Here is a 25,776-nt window from a genome sequence, read left to right as displayed (position 1 = left end):
CATATGTGAAAATAATTTAACGAGTCATAGTTGCAGGCTTTGACTACTATCAACGTTCCTCTTGTGTTTTGTGATGTTGTACTTACTTATATGTTACGTTCAACGATCGATAACACTCATTGGACCCAAAAATAGATCAGAACGCTTTGTGGTCACAGGAAAAGATCTATATCGTGAAATTCGTGTCGTGGCATGCACCTCAAGGCATTGTGGCATGGCATTGTAGAAAAGCCATAACGCATATGTCATATTTGTTAAGTTACGGTTCTTATTAAGCATAATATTAATGTTTTAGTGATCATTAAAATGAAATCTATGAAACAAGTGATAACTGCGTTAAAAACAACCGACTTCAAACTTGCACTTGCAAAATTTACAAATACCTACAGACAAAAATGCTCATAAAATAAAAACTACTGGGCCTATCCGAATCAAATTTTTATGGGACCAATTCGACACCATTCCGCATCGAACAAAAAAAGAATCAAATCGGTTCAGAAACCTCGGAGTAATCGGTGTACATACATAAAAAAAAACATACCGGTCGAATTGATAACCTCCTCCTTTTTTTGAAGTCTGTTAATAACTAGAAGAAATGACAAGGAAATTTAAAGGTGTGACAATTTTTTTTCCTTATAATAAAATCTGTCCATCGTGTTATGGTGAATCAATTAATGTTCAAAACGCGTCATGGCCTTTCTTCGTTGCGAAAACGTATGCTGATAGAAAAGCACGACGGACACGACACATAACAAAGCGTTGTGACCGTTTTCATTAGAGCCATAACACGAATTTCGATATATGGATATTTTGTGGATCCCAAAATACGTCCAAGTTTGGTGTCTAAATCTGACATGATTGTACCAAACCTAAAAAATGTAAAATAAATGATTTTTTTTTTGCTGTAACTACAAGACATTATGAGCAATTTTTTCGCACAATGAGCTGTATGGGACTTTTAACCTAATGTATAGATGTGAGGAAAGATGAATATAACAACTGGTAACGGTTATTTTCCTAATATATTATAAAGTATTAAATTTCGTCAGTTAACTTATATGAGGTGTGTAAGTTAACGGACAATTTCGTGTTTGGAATCTATTCTTATTCCTAAGTTATTTGAAATAAATACATAATTAAAGTTAATAAGCTTTCAATCAACGTCAATCACAAATGATGTTTGCAAGTACATTCAATAAATTATAGCTCGTTAAATATGACTGTGAAACGTGTGTGTTTATAAATAAATTTGCAGAAGCTTGTATAGACTGTTAAATGCTACAATACGATGGAGATGCACAACCTTAGCGCGCCGTGTGCGGGCCAGTGCCAACCAAATCATGCGTTGTAGAGAGGACCAGCTGCTGGTTTTTGAACCATCGCTGCAAAATGTCTGCCACATTCCAGCTTATATACCTAGTAGTCACAAATATTGTATTAGTAATGCATGCATATATAGTTTTCAGAATTAATTGTACTAACAAAATAGTATTGCTTACTTGAATAATGATGACGCATTTAAACCAAGATTAAATTCCAAATATCATTTTGTAATTTTAATATCGCCAATTATGAATATTGTCTATTTAAATTGTTATTTTTTTTAATATTCTTAATTCTTTTTAGCCATCAGCGATCCCTACCAATTCTATCTTGCCCGAAGATGTTGCCAAGGAGATGAAAACTGAAGATGAGATTTTAGCGCAACTGCGAGCTTCTCAAAACATACCGGTGTCGCAGCCTTCGTTCATCAACGATCCAGTGCCAGCGTCTGCAAGCGCTGCTAACAGTGACGTGCCATTCCCCAAAGTTCCCGTAACACCGGATCTCTCGGAACTCCAAAAGTTGATGCAACCAGAACCTCCAAAGAGTACACAACCCCCTGCTGAAGTGAATGCTGAAAAGGACACTACCATGGTAAAATTAACGCTCTATTATACAACAGCATACATTTACTTAAATTATTTAAAAACTGCTAGTATTAAAAACCCCTATTCAAAATATAATATAGATACGCTTTTTCCAGGAAAAGACAACAACTAAATCTGACAAAGAGGAAAAAGCTGACTCACCTGTTGATGAGATAAATAATGCAAAGCTACAGCAAACTCCAGTTAAATCCGACCCAAAGGGGCAAAAACTCGCTAAGAATGACTCCGAGAAGAATGTAAAAGCTAAAGAAAATACTGTCACAAAAGCTAAAAATAAGAAATCCAAGGATGACAAGAAAGATGATACTATTGAATTAAAATCTAAGGACGATGACGCTAACAAACTTGCGGTAATCTTTGTTTCTTTATAGTAAAGAGTGTTGATAGTTAGTAACAAATAGTGCATTCGAAGTATAACATGAATTTCTTAATGTTTTAGAAGAGGTCTGTGGAATCTTCACCATCAAAGACAAAGAAGGAAGAAAAACAAAACAAGAAAGAAATTGAAAAGGAGAAAAGGGTAATAATTATTTTCTCTCCATTATTCCTTCCTGTTCTCAAATCTTAGAACTATATGAAACAGTTTTGATTAATGTTATGCAGGAATTGGTGAAAGACGGCTTCACCATGGTAAAGAGTACAGAGAAAAGTAACAACAAGGATTTAAAGAAAAAAGCAGACGAGACTAAGGCTGCCGAAGAAGCTGAACGTAAACGGTACAAAAATTTAAATATATTTATTAATTCAACATTTTAAGTTCTTTGAATTGTCAATATATAAATATAAATTATCTACTATATTATCTTAATATATATAAATCTCGTGTCACAATGTTTGTCCTCAATGGACTCCTAAACCAATTAACCGATTATAATAAAATTCGCACACCATGTGCAGTTCGTTCCAACTTGAGAGATAGGATAGGTTTTATCCCGGAAATCCCACGGGAAAGGGAACTATGCGGGGTTTTCTCTGAAAACGCGGGCGAAGCCGCGGGCGGAAAGCTAGTATTATATAATATATCATACAGAAAAAAAGAATTGGGTTGAAACACTTTCCCTTTTTTCAAATTACTTTTATATATTAACTAGCTGGTGCGTTGTGCGCGGGCTGCAAGCAGCCCGCGATCCCCTTTTGCCCCTGGGTTGAAGCAATAGGGCAGTCATTAGAAAATGTGTTAGAATTCCCAGTCCATTTGTAATTTTCTGCTAACAGCGATTCCAGAGTCAATCGGAAGTGCTTATAAATTTCCCATTCAAATATTTTCCATTCCGGGGGGCTGTCTGCCTTCGAGGGTGCGTGGTGCGCGAGCTGCAAGCAGCTCGCGGCTCATCCCAGGGCAGAAATCTTCAGTCATTTGAAAATGCATTCGAATTTCCTTTCCATTTGTAACATCTGCTTACAGCGATTCTACAGACAGTCGAAACTGCTTATAAATTCCCCATTAAAATATTTTCTATTCCGGGGGGCTGTCCACCTTCGAGGGTGCGTGGTGCGCGAGCTGCAAGCAGCTCGCGGCTCATCCCAGGGCAGAAATCTTCAGTCATTTGAAAATGCATTCGAATTTCCTGTCCATTTGTTACATCTGCTAACAGCGATTCTACAGTTAGTCGAAACTGCTTATAAATTCCCCATTCAAATATTTTCTATTCCGGGGGGCTGTCCACCATCGAGGGTGCGTGGTGCGCGGGCTGCAAGCAGCCCGCGGTACATCCCAGGGACAAAAATCTTCAGTCATTAGAAAATGCGTTAAAATTCCCCGTCAATTTGCTTTTATCTGCTAACAGCGATTCCACAGTAAATCGGAAGTACTTATAAATTCCCCATTAAAATATTTTCTATTCCGGGGGGCTGTCCACCTTCGAGGGTGCGTGGTGCGCGAGCTGCAAGCAGCTCGCGGCTCATCCCAGGGCAGAAATCTTCAGTCATTTGAAAATGCATTCGAATTTCCTGTCCATTTGTTACATCTGCTAACAGCGATTCTACAGTCAGTCGAAACTGCTTATCAATTCCCCATTCAAATATTTTCTATTCCGGGGGGCTGTCCACCATCGAGGGTGCGTGGTGCGCGGGCTGCAAGCAGCCCGCGGTACATCCCAGGGACAAAAATCTTCAGTCATTAGAAAATGCGTTAAAATTCCCCGTCAATTTGCTTTTATCTGCTAACAGCGATTCCACAGTAAATCGGAAGTACTTATAAATTCCCCATTAAAATATTTTCTATTCCGGGAGGCTGTCCACCTTCGAGGGTGCGTGGTGCGCGAGCTGCAAGCAGCTCGCGGCTCATCCCAGGGCAGAAATCTTCAGTTATTTCAAAATGCATTCGAATTTCCTGTCCATTTGTTACATCTGCTAACAGCGATTCTACAGTCAGTTGAAACTGCTTATAAATTACTTATTCAAATATTGGTTAAATTTTTCGCTCGCTCGGCTAGTGCGGTAGTTCAAGAGTTAACCTAACATGCTCGTCGCTTCGCTCCTCGCTACCCATTTGAATATTAAAAATAAAATTTTAATAGTTTTGAACGCGGCGCCGTCTTTTGCCGTTGCTCTTCAATCACCCTTCCTACTATGGAAATTTCCATACAAAATTTTCTAAAAAAAAAAATTTCGCATTTTACCAAAAATTTTTATGTGCCTGGAAGCGGACCAGGTTTTGAAGCATTTTTTACTTCGGCGACCCCGACCTACCTGTCACCGGTTCAGAGAGCCGTTGAATTTCGTGATGTATGGAAAATGGAAACCAGGGGTCGGAGAGAGATTCTGAGTATGCAGTTTTGTAAATATGGCTGATAAGAGCATAAAAGTCAATTTTTAGACCCATCGTAAAGTAACCGGCGCCACCATCTTGCTTTGAAAAATTGGCCATTTTTTGAAAAAAAATTACGTCCAATTTGAAATTTCTCGATTGCCCTGGTAGCACCCCATCTTCCTGATCATTTTTTAGTTCTACACCCCCCACCTATCTTGCGCCGTTTCAGAGAGCCGTCGAATTTCGCGTTGTATGAAACTCGGAAACCAGCTATGGAAACTCGATTATGAGTATGCCAACTTAATATGCGGCTCGATTAAAGCCCCTGTGCCAAGTTTCAGCGCAATCGGACCAGCGATGGCCGTTTTAGAATTTGTATGGCGGCGGCCATTTTTTCCGCCATTTTGAATTTTTTTCACTATCTGTGGTAATTGCTCGAGGTCTACTCCAACTTTAGTTTGAGCACCCCAGATGTAGCTGCTACCGTTTGCGCGGGCCGTTGACCGTCTTCGAGAGATGAGGGAAAGTTTAAGATTTCGGATTTTTCTGGATATCCTGGGAGCTGGGCGAGTACGAATGCATCATTGGTGTATTTCTCCATTGCACCACCTCGTCTAAATTTACGTTTTCATGTTTGCGCCAAAAATGGAAAAATTCCAAAATCGAGCGTCCCACTGTGGCTCCCTGGTAGCGTCCCAGGGTGGTGATCATTTTTAGTTCCGACACCCCCCACCCAACTCGCACCGTTTCCGCGGGCCGTTGGAGTTTACGTTGTATGGAAGTTGGAAACGGGGGCCCGGAGCCACTCGAACGGGGCACCGATCGATTCGCCGGCTCGAACAGAGCACGTGTGCCAAATTTGGGACGTAAGGATTCATAAACGGCGATTTTGGCAAAGTACGGCGGCCATCTTGTTTTCGCGAAAATCCCCATTTTTCCACCACCCCTGGTAATCGCCACCAGTTCCGAGCATTTTTTGTTCAGACACCCCCCCTCCAGGTATCACCGTTTTTGCGCACCTCCAGGGGTCCACTTGGTTTTCGAAGATGATCGAGATCGCTATATTTTTCCTCTGGTCACTCGGCGCACCTCTATACGATCACATCAAAATCCCCCCAACTTTCCACGTAGTTTCCGAGAAAAGCGATGTCAGTGAGTCAGTGAGTGAGTGGTAGTGTAGCTTTATATATTATAATAGAACATTTCAATTTTTCAGTTAAAGACTTATTTATTGTCTTTGAACAGTTATTTACCTATCTACTTTCTCCTTAATTTACATAATATATCTACTAATTTTAGCAAAGAAGAAGAAAAATTAGCGCTTGAGGAGGAAAAGAAAAAATTAGCAGCTGCCACCAAAAAACAGCAGGTCAGTACATTTATAATTGATATTGAAAAAATATGTTCATATTAAACCTAATCATATTTTTTACAATAATGAATCGTATGCAATAGATAAATATAACAAAATAAGTTTCCCAATTCTTTTTAGTGAAATTGGTTTATTAAATGATAGAATGTAACAAGGAATATAACTTTAAATGCATAAATATAATTAAACTTTTTAAATCCTTGTGATGAACTCAAAATCAATTTGACAACGACCTACGACTATTATACAACACATATACATATTTTATGTTATAACATAACACATCCATACTAATATTATAAATGCGAAAGTAACTCTGTCTGTCTGTCTGTTACTCAATCACGCCTTAACTACTGAATCAATTTGAATGAAATTTGGTATAGAGATATTTTGATGCCCGAGAAAGGACATAGGCTACTTTTTACCCCGGGAAATAGGTTAGGTTTTATCCCGGTAATCCCACGGGAACGGGAACTATGCGGGTTTTTCTTAAACTGCGCGGGCGAAGCTATTATACAATATATTTACTATTTTACTTTTCACAACGTTTATATACTAGTTAGAAGCTAGTCATGAAATATTTTTATTTGCCTAGGAAATTCAACAACAGAAGCAAGCGGCCGAGTCGGTGGCGAAGAAAGCTCCTTGGTCAGTCGTGGCCAATCAAGCAATGGACACTAACAAGGATGGACTAACCTTAGCCGAAATACAGAAAATGGAACGTGAGAAAAAATTGGAGCAAATGAAGGAACAACAGCAGATGATGCAGATTATCGCGCAGCAACAGGCTGCTACATTGGCAAGGGAACAGGTATTGTCACACTTTCAAGTACAAATGACACCCAAACTAGCTGTGCCCTATGATATCACATAATACATAATATTATGATGTTACATATTGCCTTTTGTATAAATGGACTATTCAATACAAAAATAATTTCAATTCGAATCAGTAGTTCCAGATTACCGCTTTGACTGAGCTTTGTATTATTATTATTTATATTGCTATATTGACTCGCAGTGTATAGTGATGAAACATTACATAGATAATTTTAAATAGAAAGTTGTAAATATAATTCTCTGACACAAGCATTTTATTAAGTGTTCCAATCACAAAGTAGTTTAAAGCCTATTTAAAAAAAGGAAATGAATTATTTTGAATTAGAATAAAATGTAATTATTCAGATAGGAAATATTGTTGCATAGAACAAACACTGAAATTAACCAAGATGTTATTAGATGGTTTATCCAGAGTCGTAATTTGGAAATTTTTGTAGTATTATTTTTTGTCATGTTGGCTTAATTATACATTATGACTGGAATGCTAATTCATTGTATAATGTAAATTTTTTAATATTTTATGGTTACATGCAATGGATGGATGGAAACATGTTAATATTTGGTTCAGATAATCGTAAGTTTCACCATACATACTGTTTACAGTGTTTGGTTAGTGTAAGCTTTAAGCTGTTAACCATTATATTGTCCAATTGTTACAGGAGATGCAAGTTGGTCTCGGTTGGGCTAAAAAGAAGAGTGCAAATCCTAACGCACCAGGACAAAGTTTGGCTGAGATTCAGGTAAAGTAGATATTGTTTCTTTTTTTATTTTTTTTTAAAAGGTCTATTATCAATTTATCACACCATTAAGGCTAAAGTGTTCAAATGGAGTTGTCCATGATTTCAAATATTTGACACATACAGGTCATTGACATCTGGTGTCGTATGGTGTTTTCCGCTTTGCTCCGCTCCTATCAGATATCCCATTAATCGAGAAATGTTCTAGCGTATATAACATGACGCTAAGGGCCGATTTTTCAATGCTTGGATAAAACTTATTCGTCGAATAATATATAAAACTACTATTTTAAAAACGTATTCTAATTGCCCGTATTTGACAGTTTACATGACATTTTAATATTATTGTGTAATACTTTATTGGACGGATAAGTTTTATCCAAGCATTGAAAAATCGGCCCTTAGCGTCATGTTATATACGCTAGAACATTTCTCGATTAATGGGATATCTGATACTGAAATCATTCTCCAAATCGGACCTGTAGTTCCTGAGATTAGCCTGTGTCTGCATCTTCAGCTTTATAGTGTAGATTTATTAATTTATTGTTATTTATACACATATACAATACAACAGGTGGAGTCTCACTGATAAATCAGTACTAATTATGAAAAGCACATAATCTAGGTAGCATAAATATAACAAATATCCGGGGATTTGTTTATAGAGATATCTATAATGAGTCTTCATGTATTTACATTTTAAGCTATTGCAAAGCTTCTATCGCGGGCCTTGAGCGCGGGGACAGAACCGAGAAATTCCGTAATGAAAAAACCTCACGCTCCCCACTCCGACGGGCGGAGGTGTGGCTTGAAGGCATAGCATGCAATAGCTTTACCGCGGCAGTCCCTGAGTGCCACACGTCGTTTTTTTATTTATGTATATTTATAACAAACAGGCGGAGGCTCGCCGCAAGTGCACGGTCGCCGCGTTAGCTGCGTTCGCGAAGCAGTCGCTGGAAGAAGCGCAGGCCTTGCCCACACCGATACCCAACCCGATGCCGTGGGGCAGTGCGTCTAATGGTTAGTGACTTTGTGATACAGGATTGTTTGTTGATAAACATAATATTATGTACTAATTAGAAACCTAACCTAACATAATCCAAGTGTAATGCTTAGTGCCTTTGTGGTACAGGATTATTTGTTGATATTAGAAATTAGCTTTAGAGAGGAAATACATTGCCATGGTTAGTGGCTTTTGGATAGAAAGGACAGAATATGCGATAGCGGGGTTATAAAAACTCAAAGTTGAAAATATTGGTATTTGCTTACATACATGTTCTAGAATCTACATTTTTTTCTGTTGCTTTATAGCTTCTATTACAAAATTTAACCAATAAAAATCTCTTATAACAATTACAAAGTGTATCTCGATACTAAGTAATATTTTTGGATCAATAATGAGATGGGTCTTCGTACTCGCACACTATTATGTTTGTGTTATTGGAAATAAACAGATGCCTGATGATAGGCGGGATATTGTATTTGGATCATTTATGAGAAAGGAAAGGAGGAGGAGGCCCGTATCCCTTCATTCGATCATCGATTTCGATTCGATTCATCATGCATAATACAAATCGTGAAAGTCTTTTAAATGTCTTTTCACTATAATAATATTTAGAAAATGCACAAATAAGAGCAAATGTCTTTGTCCTCTCATCTTTGATCATAAATGACAACTAGATACACAATCCCACACAAAAATTGACTTGTGTTCTGAAATGTGATTGTCAATGTCAAAATTCTAGTGGAAATAAATAAATCCAGCTTATTACGATTACTTAAAGATGTATTCACAGAACTATGAGCTTAAATCAACAAATTCCTCAACCGCATTCGTATAGATTTAGAAAGGACAAAGAAAAAAAAAATTTAGCAAGTGCCAGCCGCTGACACAGCACGTCACTATAACATGGAGTGAATGGACTCGAACTATATATATTATTTTATACAGTTATTATAAAGTATCATTTTTTTTGTATCATGCATGTAATTAGAATGAATGTGCTAATCATTTCTTTATTTCAGAACAGACATCCCATTAGTAGTAGTTCGTATCCATACTCTATATTTGCTGCTCATCATAATTCTATCATAAGCTATATAATTTTTAACATTTTATTATTTTATTATAATTTTTAACTCTTGACATACTATACAATTCCTTTTCTCTTATGACATAAAAGGATTTCACTCTTAATTTTTTGTACATATCAGAATCACTACAGAATTTTTTCTACCCATCATATACTGGAAGATATTACTATGTTCTACTGTAATGCCATCATGTGATTTTTTTGAATAATTGATCCAACAGTGGCAAGTATAGTGGGACTGAATACTCTTGAGCATATATCTTTCACATAATACGTCATATTACAATCATCTATAGCAGGCCTTTCATTGAGGAGCTGAGCAGGATTAAATCATCAGATTAGCTCAAATAATTGGCATATCAGCCGACTAATGGATAAACATTATTAACTGAATCTAAATATACTATTAAAAAGCAGAGCCAGGTGTGCTTGCAAAGTATTCTTTCTATATAAATCAACTTCTAGTTTTTGTTTTATTGAACTGGTAGACATGAATGCAAAAGTTATGTCTTAAGTTCATAGCTGAGAAACATTGACGATTATAAGTCAATGTTTCTCAGTAAAATGTACTAGGAAAACGTTGTGGGATAGTATGGACAACTCTTAACTATCAAACAGTCATGATATTTTGTTGATGATAATATCAAAATTACTATTATTATATGACCTACCTTTAAAACTTAATTGAGCTGATTACCTTCTGCCCTGGTTGCCTGGAAGAGATCACTACTAAGTGATAAGGCCGCCAAATTCACTAATTTGCTTCTTGCATTTTTCTGTTTTGTTGTATAAAAGAGTAAAATAAATATTTTTTTTTTATGCCATAGTCGGCTCAGGAGCTGGTGGTTCGCCTGATGGTAAGTGCTTCCACCGCCCATACATACTAACAGAGACGTAAGGGTTTTTATTCTAATATTATTTTTAATTTTCATATTATGTACTTAGCAATTTAAAGACTCGGATTATATTATAGAAACACACGTCGTTTAAAGACTGTTATTTTATTTTACTTCTAATTTCTTTAGTACAATTCTGTCCTTGGGTTGTCTAAAATAATTCTTCGGGTCTTTAACATGCTAATACAGCCATCTATTCTCCGAACTGCACGAATCATCATGTGTTTTTGCAATTTTTCAACGAGCACTATGACATATTGACGTCGCGATCTTTCAAACACAACTGAACTCAAAGTCCACCCAAATATCAGATTGGGTAGACTTTTTTCTACGTTTTTTGACGCTGCTTGTGTATCTAGTTGTTATAGAATCCGCCATGAAATTAATTGACATTGGTTGTATATTGTTTGTCCAGTATTATAGTGCTCAAGGAATATTGTCCACCAGGTGGTTTCTGGGATACGCAACCGATTCAGCCTCCCAAACCGGAGCCCGTTAAGCAGGACCCGCCCAAGCCAGCGGACATGAACAAGAACAAGCTGAAGGTGACGATCGCGGTAAACACCGGCGCCGTGCCCAAGAAGGAGACAACGCCTGCCATGGAGTTTGAGACCTGGTGCTCGCAGGCTCTTGGCGCTTGGAGCTCGAAGATCGATGGTGAATATAGTGTTTGAGAAAATCTTGCTTATTTTAGTATCTTTACAGGGCCAATGTTGGGTGTTGTTATTGGGTTTTATAAGATAATTTTTTTATGGATACTAACTGTCCCGGCAAACGTTATTCTGCCTTACTTTATCATTTAGTGGGTTGAAAAATAGATATGCAATTCTCCAAAGTTTCATGTGAATCGGTCAAGCCGTGTCGGATGAGTACTGCAAACGCGACATGATAAAAATTGCCAAGGCAATTTATTAAATTTTTAATGTGTTTTGTAGTTTTAAAGATGTATGAGAGAGCTATAGAGCAGTGGTGGCTCAGTGGTGAGACCTCGGACTTCGAATCGATAAGTCCGGGGTTCGAGACCAGGCGAGCGCGCAGGAAATAAATTGATTTTTCAATTTATCTGCGCATGTTGTAACATCACCACTGCTCGAACGGTGAAGGAAAACATCGTGAGGAAACCGACATGTCTAAGAATTAAAAAGTTCGACGACATGTGTCATCCGCCAACACGCACTTGGCCAGCGTGGTGGATTATGGCCTGTACCCGCATAGGAGGCCCGTGTCCCAGCAGTGGGAACGTATATGGGCTGATGATGATGATGAGAGAGCTATTAGCATTTTGTTTATATTTTTCAGTGCCGACCTTTGTTGGTTTTCTGAAGGACATAGAGTCGCCGTATGAAGTGAAGGACTATGTCAAGTGTTATCTCGGTGAATCTAAAGATTCCAGTGATTTTGCCCGTCAATTCCTCGAGAGAAGGTACTATTTGTTTTATGTTATTGTTAAGCAGATTAATGTTGATGAAGAATATCACTATTCATTTATAAATTTAGGTTTGTGTGAAGACATTAAACGTAGTAATATAAACTAGGAAAATTAATCATAAATTATTTCTAATTAATTCTCAAGAGATTTATCTTGACAAATTATCTCTTCTTTTATTGAGTAATCAGACAATTAATTAATATTAGATTACCATAAGCATAGGTTATTTAAATATGTCATTTGCAGGTCCAAACTCCTTCGCGTCGGAATGGTAACGCCGTCCGACGATCTTTGCTCTCCTGCGCTGGCTATAAATCCCCGCAACACGTCTACTTCGGACTATCAAGAAGTAAAGGTAATAAGCCATATTATTGATTAGTATGTAATATTTATAGATTACTATATTCCGGGCTAATCTGTATTACTGCAACCTGCAGTTGTATGAAATAGATAATGTTAGTTACCCACGATGCATTATTATATTACTCCATTCTATAAAGTCGTAATCTTACAGCATTTGAAATTATATTATGTAATTTTGTATGGGTAATAAATGAGATATTGTTATAATTTCCAGGGCAAAGGCAAGAAAACAAAGAAGAACAAAATGATGAAAGTGGACGCTCGTATCCTCGGCTTCTCTGTGACAGCCGCCGAGGACCGGATCAACGTTGGGGACATCGACACCGCCTGAACCCGCAAGCCCCAACCCAACTCGCCTTGTGATAACCCCCCGGGGGCTAAATAACTTTATTTCGTATTTAACAGCGCAACATGGTATCCATCGTTCCCTGTCCCACTACCGACGGCTTGAGCAATCTATGTATAACGCGTAATTATTGTGTTTAATTATTAATGTACACGTACACGTTGCTGCGACCCATACGCAGAATTGCGTGCGTGATCGAGATTGTCTTTCCTATCTCAGCGTTCGTAGATCTGATTCTATGGGTCGCAGAAACGTACGTGTACGTTTCTAGAACTTTCTTTGTAATCCGCGGGAAAAGCATTTTTTTATTAATCATTCTGTTGTTTTTGTTCAACCATCACTTGTAATGGACGATAACGTACGTGTGCGATACATTCTTCTTGACGTATTTTTATATTTGTTACTGGCGTTCAGTTGATAGCCATCGAAACTGAACGTCAGTACATTCAATAACATCATATTAACTAAAAATACGTGATATACATCAATACTATTTGAAACGCTTTTAAAAGTTGATTTGTAATCAACTTTTCATAAGCTGCTGAACTCATTTTTCTGTCTTAATATCAAACGATGATAAAGGTATGTAAACACTTATCTTTAAGCATTTATTTATTCACCGACAAAATCAGTATCACTTTTTCATTATCGATTTATTGTACTAACTTGTATTAACAGACAAAAGCATTTTTATTTTAAATTGAACCATTGTATCGTGTGTCTTGAATAAATTTAATTGAATAAATTTAATTTAAGTTTCACTAATTTTACTCGTTTGACTGAAACATACTAACGTAAAACTTAGCTTCAGGATGTATATACGCACTATATCAACATTGCTCAACTCGTCGGTTACGTTTCCTCGATGTTTGCACGTCAATTTTTGATGACTTAATTTTTTTGTTGATGATGAACGTAGGCTACACGTTTCGCCATTTTATTTAAGTGAATCTATTATGTGCATGTTATTGACTTTATTTCGATAGAACTGAGCGCTGGAACAATTGGAGTATTCACTTCGTGGCATAATAAATATAATTTACGTATAGTTAGACGTGTCGCTCAGCTCCATCGAGATGTCAGTCAATAATTTCGTGTTTACGCCATCACTCTGGCCAAGCTACGGAAACATGCACTCTAGTATTTTACTGTATACAATATATTACCAATACTTGCAGGCTCAACTCTTAATAATTTTACGCGTGATATCTTCTAAGTGCATAATACGCGTCGGTGACACATATGCGTCAATTTTAATTTTACACTATTACATATTATTATATTTAAATGATAGGGTATTCAATAATTTTGGTCAATTTTGATGATGCGGTCGCTATACATTAAAAGAGTTTGTAATTCCATAAGAAGTAGTGGCTAACTAAATTCAGTGATCTATCAAACCGTATGTGCTCTATTATAATATTTTAATTTACAATGTGGTGATATTCTATCTATATCACAGAACAGTAAGAACATAATAGAAGTGCTATAATGTCATCATTAGTATGAAAACCAGTGTCGCCAAACCCACACATTTAAACCGATAGTTATACAGTACACTACAAGTAAACTATGCCTTTGATTGGACAGCTTAATTTGAGTAAAAACTGACTTAGGTTATAAATTCAGCATTTCAATATGTACCCTAACGAACCAAGTTACGGTTTATTTTAGTATAACATCCCTAGGTATATTAGCTGTTTTGTTTCTCTTTGCTCAGAAATTCCAAATTCGAAAACATTCAGCTATTCCACAACAGATGGCGTTGGTTTTCAATACATATAACTTTGAACCTCTACACATAAAGATAAGGTTGAAATTTGTTTCACTCTAAATTAATGACATTAAATTGACATTAACCTGATGCTATGCTCTAAGGGATGTCAACTTGTTATCGATAATTCACAAATAAATATATTTTTGTGCATTTTTTTTTCTTTCTATTATATGAGTATAGGATAATGTGTCACATTTTGGAGTATGTTTATTACTACTAAGTACGTCTTTTCATATTATTATATTTAAATAAAAAACGGAATAGAATAGTATAAATCTATATTTACAAAACAAACAGAAAATATGCATTATTTTAAACCTTGGAACTGCCGTAGGTTTGATGTATCGGTGGCCTTTGTTAGACTGCTTATTGCTGTTCGGCATCCAGTTAACTCGTCACGTTGCATTTATTATCCATTTCTCTTTTAAATTAGGCTCTTTCGAAAATCTATAAATAAATAGGACAAATGAAAGCTAAGGAAAAATAGAATAAAATTTAATATTTAAAATGTTTGTCTTTTCTAAAGTATCGATACTGTCGATATGCGCCACATGCATCACTAATCCGACATTCGTTTGTTTATTTCAATAATATTCCAGAAAGTCTTGTTTGCTGTTCAATCTATATTAGTACTTATTTCTTATGGATTAAGGTTCATTTTGACTTAATATTTTTATAAATTTTTGACAAATTACGACAAGCGAAGTTGTAACATAAAATATATTTAAAATAAATTAAAATAAGACTTACCGATGGTATGAAATGCCTCGATTGCTGATATTATTTCGTCTGCTATCATTTTTCCACTCTAATACCAAACAACACGCTCTAAATAATGAATAAATATGGAAATAAGGTTTGACAGTTGACAACCGACTCGAATATTTTTCTGCGCACAACTGAGAGCGAGTTAGGTGATCTTACCTTACTAGTGACACGTGGGCCACGCCCACATCGCACTTCTATTATGTTCTTACTGTTCTGTGATCTATATATAATTTTATGACTAATAAATTCATCAAATCAGTATCATTGATTTATAAACATAGTCTTCCATTTTTAAAAAGATAAATTCAAAAAGAAATGACCATGCAATAGACAAAATGAAATGTTTTTTAATTCTATACACACCATGGATTTTAATTTTGATTGATTTTAAAACAATGACGTTAGCTTGTAAAGGTGAACCTCACATTCTACCATGCCAGTTTATTTGCAAAAATTTATTCGGTTTTATTGTTTTACATTTTTTTGTTTTTGTAAATCAATGGATTTCGTACTATTCCCTATTAAATTTTGTCTTTTATGTCCATAGTTTATTTTTAATATATAAGATAATAATATTCAGAAACATCACGTCACAGTGATCAGAAACTTTGCATAAAATACAAATTTAGAATTTGATTATTTAATGTATTGTATGGTTTTATATTGTGCATGTATTTATAAAAAAAGCGTAAAAAAGATGTATTCAGTATATTTTTAAAGTATTTTTCAGTAACTTGTATGAATTATTGAACCTTTAATCTTGAAACTAACTGAACGTCATGTTTAAGCATCTATATGGTGTAAAAATATATAATAATCCTTCATCACAAAATAGTTCTATTATATTTTACATTTAGCAATAATTTATCTAACGTTGATTTGTTTAGCAATAATTTATCTAACAAAACCTGTAATTTTTGACCCTTGTAACAAAGATAAATACGTCGCAACAAATGTTAAGTCTGTGTTTATTGAATCCAATGCATTAAAATGATCGCGAAGTTTCTGAACTGTGTACACGATTTTACCTTGTTAAGATTAATTTAATTCAAAAAAATCAAAATTAGACGTGTAAATTTTATTTTGTTTCAATGAATTATTAAATTGCCATATAATTTGTAGATTTTGTGCCGTCTTTTCGTTTATTTATTGAATAAAACTTTCCCCACGTAGATTACACTTTATATGGCTCTGTGATGTTTTATATTTTATCTGCATTTTAGCCGCTTTATCTTACGTTTTGGTGTTAATTAATGTTATAGACTCGCTAACCACAACGTCATCTACATCAATATTGTTCAATCAATTTTTACTATACAATTTCATACCTGTTATCTATTGCCCCGTATAAGTATAGTTCAGATATAATACAATGTACTAGTATTTAAACATAATTTTAAATTATATGTCTCGATGTATTGATGTGTATAACTAAAATTAGTGTATGTGCAATCCCTCGATTTTGATCATAATATAATAACCATCCCTTTGAATGTAATTGATGTGTAGTATGAAGTAAATAACTTTATGGATGTGTCGGTGCGGTGTCGAACGCACGCGCTTTGAGTTCGCATCCGTAGACTTATTGAAACACTTTTATAAGACGCGTCAGAGCGGAACGCCATCTCTAGCGCGGAATTTTTAATTAAAACAATAGGTCAATTTGTATATCGATGTTAATATTATACACCTACTTATTTGTAAATTCTGTTGCGTAAATTATTAATACTTCTACTATACCTACTTACGAATATAATTGAAGTGTGTTAAATTGAAGTAACGTCTCGTATATATTTTGTCGAACACTTCGTTAGGTGTAGTTTTGTAAACAATGTAATATTAATATATAAACATAAATGTAACGTAAGTGTTTTTATTTTATAAATGATTTGTTTTAGAATCGTTATTTATATGTCTCGTCTAATTTTACTGAAGCTCTCATTTAATGTCGATCGTCATGTGTTGAATTAAATTCACGATCAAATGACAGCGATGTATTGGAAATTTTGTTAACGTTTAATTAATAATAGATTTTATTCACAATTCGTTTTAAGGCTGTATTGCGTGTTGTGAGAAATGGCGATATAACTTAGTAAAATAGATTTTTTTAATGATTTTATTGATATCGTTGTACTAGATAATTCCTGTAGCCAGAATATTGTTCACCTGCTATTCCTCGGTTGCAAATTCTATTGAGCTAAATTATTATCTGCTAAGTTGCGTGTAAAATGTATCTGTATAAAATCACATTAAGAAGTTGTAAGTATTTAAAATGCAAAATCTTAATGCAATTTTACACTATTTTTGTAACCTTTACGTGTTTATATAATTATCTCTACTGAAAATCAAACGTAGTGTCGAAAGTTGCATTTAACCAGAGTTTTTGCAGACAACGGCAGGAATAGTCATGGCATAAATTTATTGAGACAAATAAATTTTTTTGGCTGTAATTCCGAAAATATATTGTTACAGGGCGTTTCCTTGCCAGGCTATTCGAGCCACATTCATATTTTTTGAACACGTTTCTTGTAGTTTTTATTCAATTGATCACTTATTACTAATTTGCCTATTTTCCGATACCATTAATGAAGCAGTAAGTGTATTTGATCCACATAAAACTCCTGTGCATGTTAAATGGCTCTGTTATTTTATTGAATGTGGATGTGTAAATATTTTAGAGTTAAAATAAAATATTAATTATCAATTTTGTGTTTTATTTATTCGTCCGTAACTTACCATATCCATGCAGTACGTTTTGAGATTAGTCCGGGCATACAAGCAGACCAAATTCTAAAAACGGTATTTTTGGCTTTGATATCTATTTTAGATCACGCCCTGACACTGCAATGCACTGACCTGTGGCACTGACTTTCTAACGATTTTATTATATTATGTGTAGCTTAAGTATAGACACGCATAGATGTGCAGTTCGGAAACAGGGCTGGAAATGTTTCAGAGCGTCGTCTTTTGCGTCAAGAAAATCTTATTATACGTCCCTAGACCCCAAGTAATATGCATAAAATTTAGTTTGTATACTATAACGAAATTTAGGTACTATTTTATACACCTTATCTATCTGTTACCTGCCCTAGTAACCGCAACCCAAACTTGATACATAGTCGCTGGTCGTTCTTATCTGTATAGGACTCATACACAAACTTTCAACTTTTATGGCTGGTTGGCTTGGTTGGTAGTGGCCCTGCCTTCCAAGCCTTAGGCCGTGTCTTCGATCCCCACCCGGGGCAAATATTTGTGTGATGAACATAGATGTTTGCTCTGTGTCTGGATGTTAATTATCTATATAAGTATTTATTTAAAATTATATATACCTATGTATGTTTATCAGCGATCTGGTTTCCATAACACAAGCGAAAGCTTAGTATGGGATCAGATCGTGCCGTGTGTGAAAATTGTCCCGAAATATTTATTATTTTAAATATTTATTATAAAATAACGAAGGTCTGGCCGTCCGCGTCGTGGGCTCTTGATCTGCTACAATTTAATAGCCTATTCACTAGTCAATCATATTAATTATTCACCTGAAGCAGAAATATCGATTAGGTAGGTACAACCTTAGGTACAACCAAGGTACAACTATCACGGACTACAAAAAAGATAGTGCCGTAGGCACTATCTCTTTTAGATATGTAAGGTAAACTATTTTTCATAATTTTGATTTTATTTTATCAATTGTACAAGAAACATAACATTAAATTTAACTATCTGTCTGTCTGTATCTGTTTTGGAACTATCGACAGCCGCAGCGTCGACGCCTACGTCGCGGTCGCCGGCAGCAGCGCTTGCGCCTGCGGCGTCGACATCTGCATGATCTTCTCCGCCGACCGCACGTTAATTTCCGGGCCACGCTCTCTAAATACCGGTCTCCTCGCTTGCTAAGAAATCCTAAGGCTGCGCTTCTCTTTAAAGTTTCCTCAGCTCTCTTTGTCAAGTTATATGAACTCCATATATCACCAAATTTATCCTGCAGATACTTCGTGATCTCATGAGGGGACACGCCTCCGCCCTTGTCGTCTAAGCGGCGGAAAGCGTTGATGACCAATTTGGCCATATTCTCATCTTGCTGCTTCATCGACTCCTGTTGGGCCATGTTATTGGGATTCTTGAAACATTATTTAATTTGGAATATAAGTAATAACTATATAAAATTTTGTTCTTCTCTTTGCAAACTAAAATATTGGACGACACAAAATTAATCAATGTCAATTTAATTTTAATTTTTCTTCATATCACCAGGATCTTCTTGACAAAAAAAGACATTTGAGTTTTTTGTTCATAAAATTCATACAGGATGAAGAATTTCACAAAACCTCTTTTTAAGAAAGCTAAAAATTATGAGAGAAAATAGTTATTCAAAAACAGAATTCATTGAAAAAAAAAATACTTTTGTAAATTTTGTCAGTTGTCAAATTAATTTTATCATGATTTTTTGATTTTCTCGGGAAGTATTTGTGAAATGTGGTGTGATTCATTGCGTCAAAATTTTCAATGAATACAGACGAAAATAACGAGGAAAGGCCGGCGCAGGCCGCCGGGAGACTCGTTATAGAATATCTACAGGAGTCCAGGGGTGGCGCCACGTTGACGGACATAGTGCAGCACCTTCGCGAGGAGCATGGCAAGGAGCCTACGGACGATTTGAATAAAACTGTTCAGTCAATTTTGGAGCATGGGACGGCTTTAGGTTTTTTGGAGAGGAAAGGTTCACATTTTATAAATTGGTTGGCGCGCGGGGTGCGATCCCGTAGGCGACGGCGGAGTCGATCCCGTCGTCGACGCCGGCGCCGCATCCGACGCAGGCGCAGCCGGGGCCGCCGCCGCAGGAGACGTCGCCGTCGATGACTGCCCACTCTACCAGACCCTAAGCCGCGACAAGGCTTAAAGAAAACCTTTTAAGATATAATGTGAAAGTGAAAATTGTGAAGCGTAATATTTGAACAATACACGGTCAATAATTTTGTTAATGATTTGTATTTATTTTGCTATGTATTGTTGTTTTAACTCAGTCGACTTTTATTTTGTGATGTGATTTTTTATATAACCTAAATTAAAGGATATTCAATTGTATAATATATTTTTTGTAATGTAGAGATTCACTAGATATTAAATATAGGTACTTACCTACCTACTATCGAAATAATTTCTATTTTCGACAAAACTCAGGAGAAGTAAATAAAGCTTTCCGATAGTTATAGGTACCTAGAAATTTTCATTATTCCTTGAGTGATTATGGTGCTGTTCAAAGAGAATACAAAATAATAATTGGTGCTGTTAGATTGCCATATTTTTATATTAATAACTGCGTTAAAAACAACCGACTTCAAACTTGCACTTGCAAAATTTACAAATACTACAGACAAAAATGCTCATAAAATAAAAAGTACTGGGCCTATCCGAATAAAATTTTTATGGGACCAATTCGACACCATCCCGCATCGAACAAAAAAAGAATCACGTAAATCGGTTCAGAAACCTCGGAGTAATCGGTGTACATACATAAAAAAAAAAAAAAATATACCGGCCGAATTGATAACCTCCTCCTTTTTTTTGAAGTCGGTTAAAAATGCTTAGGTATGACTATGAGTCATGACATAGATTGTGCATAGATTAGATTTATGCTTAGTCTGTACCAAGAAGCTTATATCTAATACACAGGATATAAGCTTCTTGGTTTGTACATTCTTGCTTAAATTCGTTTAGAAATGGCTTTACTAAAAAAGTTTATAGGAATTTTAGGCACTATCAATAATTAACGCTTTTAAATGTCGTGAGATTTAATGTAACAATCATTTATTACATAGTTAGTTAATAGTTTTATGATCACTTGATACGATTTCCATGTACCATTTGAACAATTTTAAATTTTAATAAGTACTAATAGTAAATTTTACAATTCTCCAGTATTCTATCGAAAAAACTTTAGCGTACGACGATGGCACTACCTTAGTAGGTAGGTACTGTACGTTTATTTTTCGACGGTTTAATAACAGTTTAAATCCATACTAGTATTATAAATGCGAAAGTAACTCTGTCTGTCTGTCTGTTACTCAATCACGCCTAAACTACTGAACCAATTTGCATGAAATTTTGTATGGATATAATATTTTGGTACCTGAGAAAGGACATAGGCTACCTTTTATTGCGAAATATGTACCACGGGCGAAGCCGGGGCGAACCACTAGTAAATGATAAAAGAAAAATTATTTAGGATTAAATAATTGTAACTTACTATGTCGATAGCTATATTTTATCGATTAAAAAAGTAGAATTATCTCAATATTTGACTTTATTTTTCTTGTGTGTTCGTTAACAAATATTTACTATAAAAAGAAATAGGCATTTAAAATAAGAAAGAAATAGGTAGGCTCATAATATTATGTTATCTATTTTTTTTAGTTAAGTTTATGGTTTCATTTGGGTTTCACTCACAGTTTTACATATTTGCCGAACTTTCGCACTGAATCTTGCACTGAATAATTAAAGGTTGACTTTGACAGGAAAGGAGTTAAATAAAACAAGAATTTTAACTTTTATTTATTTTTTTCGACAGATACATAACATTCATTTTGCGCTACAATTCATTTGATTATTATTAATTTATGTGATAAATATAGAATTACGTATTACAGTGATAGGTATACAAGAAAACCTGTAGAGCTGCCAACTATCCTTTATTTTAAATGAAGTTTTGTATTCTTAGTTTGTATCATAATCATCCATACTTCCATACTTATTATATATTATGTATCTATATAATATTATAAATGCGAAAGTAACTCTGTCTGTCTGTTACTCAATCACGCCTAAACTGCTAAACCAATTTTCATGAAATTTGGTATGCAGATATTTTGATACCCGAGAAAGGACATAGACTACTTTTATCCCGGGAAAATGACGCAATCCTGGAAATCCCACGGGAACGGGAACTATGCGGGTTTTTCTTTGACTGATAATAAATAGATTGCGTTTCATTAAAATTAACGTACTTAGGTGTTTTTTGTCTATTGTAATGATATTTTTTTTACATAATTTTTTGTGAACCAATATATTCAGAAAAATATAGTATTCATATCAATTTATGAAATAAATTAATAACTAGGTACCTACTTTACTCTGACGAGTACAATGTATATAATATGTATCTTTAGGATATGACGTTGACAGGTAGAGTTTGTAATTAAGAGTTGGCAGCCCTACTGAAAAGTAGATTTACTATAATATAATGACTACTCAGAGAATAATATTACAATTCAATTCATAACACAATTTTGTAATCCGAACCAGTAGTACTAAAACAAAAACTTTTTATAATTGTTAAAATGTAAGTGGTGGGTAGTTACAATTGACTCGATTGTAACTAAAAAAAAATGGGATGATTCAATGGATTTATTTCTATTAGTTAATTACTTTGATCCCAAAAATATAATGATTTGAAAATTTCTGTGGGTTTAAGTAAATTAAACAAATGAAATAATTAATTAAATAAATAAATTAATTAAATTGAACAATGTTGAGTAGTCATGAAGAATTACGTAATACTGGGGCTTTAGACAAATTAACAATTACAAAACGATAACGAAGTTAGAAATCGCAAAAATGTATGGGATTGACATACGCCGCGTTAGATCACGTGGTCTATCTAATGTCAATAGCTGGGTCCACACCGGACGATCCACCGCGATCCGATCCGCGGCAGGCGCGCGATCCAAAGATGCGGGCGGTGTGGACGTGCCGCGCGCGATCCATGCACGCGTTTTGCCGCGCGCGATCCCTACCTCGTGCGATCCGTTAGCGGGCGGTTTTTGTACCCGCTTCAAAGGTGCCTCAAATGCGTGATGCGCGCGGTGTGGACGGTTGTGTTTTGGTTCGCGCGATCCACCTCACCTCAGAAAGTCATGGATATCTCGGAAAGTCGCCGTCTGATATCGTTGTACAAAAAATTTCCATGTTTATGGGATCCCAAGGATTCGAATTACACAAATAGAGGTGTGGCGTCATATTTCTTGCGAAATGGGGAAGTCGGTCGAAAATCTGAAGAAAATATAATTTGTATCATTCTTTCTTAGCTTGTTATCCAATAATGAACACAATATCTCAAATTGATTAGCATTCATTCTTGCAAAATTGTGTTCCACTTCATCTGAAACTAACTCTGCGTACAGCTGAGTCCCAGATTCCAATCGATTTTTGTAAATTTGTTTCACCCAAAACCGTCGATTTCTTTTTTTTTTGATTTTTTTCGCAAACATTTCAGTATAATAAAAGTTACTGCTGCAACGGCAAGACGCCGCCGTTGTACGTGTGACTCCATATCGTACAAGAGTTAGACTAGCTGAATCACGGATCGCCTTAGGATCACTTGGAGCGCATATTTTGGATCGCAAGTTTTTAAAGTGGATCGGCCTAACATGATCCACGATCCATGTTCCGCGATCCTGGATCGCGGATCGCGGGATCACTGGATCGTCCGGTGTGGACCCAGCTATTCACATTTTTGCGATTTCTAACTTCGTTATCGTTTTGTAATTGTTACTTTGTCTAAGGCCCCTGTATACACAAAATATAGATTTGGATAAAATTATAGTATAATTACACAATTACACATCCAAAGATAATCTTGGAAACCTTATAGAAGTAGAGTTTAAACTTTAAAAGGACAATAATTATAATAATACTTATTTGGTAAAATGACTAAGACTTTAGGCGGTTATAGCTATGTAACACTTATACATTTAAATTGAAATACATATAATATTATGTTCTACGTGACAGATGTTAACAATATTTTAAGAAGCAGGTATTCTATCATCAGTTGAAAGATCACGAAGTCACGAAGATTGAAACTGCAGTGAATCGAAATTATAGTTTGTTAGTAAGAAGGCTACGTAAGCTATATTCAGTGGATATTATTATACCTATTGAAAGTAGGTATGTTACTAGAGTGAAATTGAAGTTATAGATATACTTGTGCAACATTCCTTAAATGCTAAGAATATATCAATACAAGAATAATCATTATTTTGAAAATCATTTGAGTTATTAATGTTATGAATAGTTTGTTAATAGTTTATTAAATTAGAAAAATGTGAGATTTTATTGATAAAGCAGCCTACGAATATGTCAATCGGATATTATTTTACTTACGAAATAATAGATAAGCGACTTTTTTTTTTGTTTTCTGTTTTAAATATTATGCTAAGAAGCAGACACTCAGTTAAATAATTATCTAACATTTAATATTTTAAAACATTTAAATCGTTAATTTTTAAAGAGAGATAAGTGATTAATATTCTGAAAACTAATTGATACCTACGTTATTTGCATTCTAACAATTTGCTACAGAAAGATAAACCAAATATGGATATGGACATTGGACAGTTTTTTGATAGAGTCAATACAGAAAAAAATATGTAATAAAAAGACACAGTTACCACATAAACAGTTAACAAGATATAAGTTTACGTACTAACACCGAGATAAATTTTAAAAATTACATTCATAGGGATTACATGCATTATAATACTAAATAATCGCGGAATTAAAGTTTATTCCTGCATATCAATCGTCATAAATCCTGTGGTTGAAGATTATATTCTTCTTTTAGTCATTCTGGATAATGTCACTATCGGTAAATGTTGCCACAACTTTTGGCGCATGTATAATTGTATATAGGTTTGCTCCATGTCCGGTTGTAAAATGGTCGTAAAAACTTCCTGAACGTATCCTATAGCATCGAAAAGTGCGTATTGTCAGGAGATATGGAATATCAGATATGTCATAATATTGTGTAATTTGAATTATGTATGATCCGTTTACATTTTGTGCTCTTGTTATTTTTATCACGTGACTAACTACATTTAATAATTAAATTCAGTCCAGTAAATTTGTTAAAAAGCTTAGCTAATGCAAATCAATAAGATATTGCTTAAACAAAATTATTTTTAGCAACATAAATCTAAATATGTAGTTTAAACAAAATTATAATGATTAAAACATATTAAACAGCAAAAACATACTGAGCACTTAGGTACTTGCTGTTTCACAATCATAACTGTTTACATTGTATCCGGTAAATTATACCTACCTATTTATATTCATCAAAAACCGTTTCTATAACTTTCATAAAGTATCACCAATTCGGTCAAATCTTAAAGTTCATATATCTTACACCAAGTTGTATAAAGCCTAGCTCTATATACCAATACAATTTCCTTGTTCTAGATAAATTTCATCAAATTCTAACTATAAGAAGTTAAATATATATTAAGGCTTCACAGTTTTAGCAGGCCACAAAAAAGATAGAGATAATAGATATTAGTCGTAATTATTTTATACAATTTATACATACATATATATATAATATATAAAGTAAAGATTATATGAGATGCTCGTATTATCTATTTAAAAATAAAGAATCGTCCAATTTCGACCTTACAATGAACTTTAGACATACA

General features: G+C 34.9%; 2 protein-coding genes across 9 annotated transcripts in view; one reads left to right on the top strand and one right to left on the bottom strand.

The window, feature by feature from the left end:
• Positions 1-14,208, top strand: part of LOC123705573 (GRB10-interacting GYF protein 2) — a 40,407-nt gene extending 26,199 nt beyond the window's left edge. For 6 of the 8 annotated variants that reach the window (XM_045654423.1, XM_045654420.1, XM_045654421.1 and 3 more), the window contains 13 exons: positions 1,627-1,917; positions 2,027-2,281; positions 2,371-2,451; positions 2,535-2,647; positions 5,983-6,052; positions 6,651-6,866; positions 7,555-7,635; positions 8,529-8,652; positions 10,553-10,582; positions 11,069-11,278; positions 11,921-12,044; positions 12,297-12,405; positions 12,628-14,208. In XM_045654423.1, the coding sequence (XP_045510379.1) occupies positions 1,627-1,917; positions 2,027-2,281; positions 2,371-2,451; positions 2,535-2,647; positions 5,983-6,052; positions 6,651-6,866; positions 7,555-7,635; positions 8,529-8,652; positions 10,553-10,582; positions 11,069-11,278; positions 11,921-12,044; positions 12,297-12,405; positions 12,628-12,744 (1,821 nt within the window). In that variant the 3' untranslated portion in view covers positions 12,745-14,208. The remainder of the gene's footprint in view (positions 1-1,626; positions 1,918-2,026; positions 2,282-2,370; positions 2,452-2,534; positions 2,648-5,982; positions 6,053-6,650; positions 6,867-7,554; positions 7,636-8,528; positions 8,653-10,552; positions 10,583-11,068; positions 11,279-11,920; positions 12,045-12,296; positions 12,406-12,627) is intronic. The other 2 variants (XM_045654419.1, XM_045654422.1) reach the window with 2 other exon arrangements.
• A 4,806-nt stretch (positions 14,209-19,014) lies between these two features.
• On the bottom strand, positions 19,015-19,539 carry LOC123705347. The gene has a single exon (XM_045654089.1). It carries the CDS (start codon positions 19,410-19,412, stop codon positions 19,053-19,055), a length of 360 nt encoding a protein of 119 aa, XP_045510045.1. The 5' UTR covers positions 19,413-19,539; the 3' UTR covers positions 19,015-19,052.
• Between the last annotated feature and the right edge of the window lie 6,237 nt (positions 19,540-25,776).

The sequence above is a fragment of the Colias croceus genome, chromosome Z, assembly GCF_905220415.1.
Source record: "Colias croceus chromosome Z, ilColCroc2.1".
Lineage (NCBI taxonomy): Eukaryota > Metazoa > Arthropoda > Insecta > Lepidoptera > Pieridae > Colias > Colias croceus.
The sequence above is the reverse complement of the archived record's forward strand: the minus strand, read 5'-3'. Positions and strand labels throughout refer to the sequence as shown.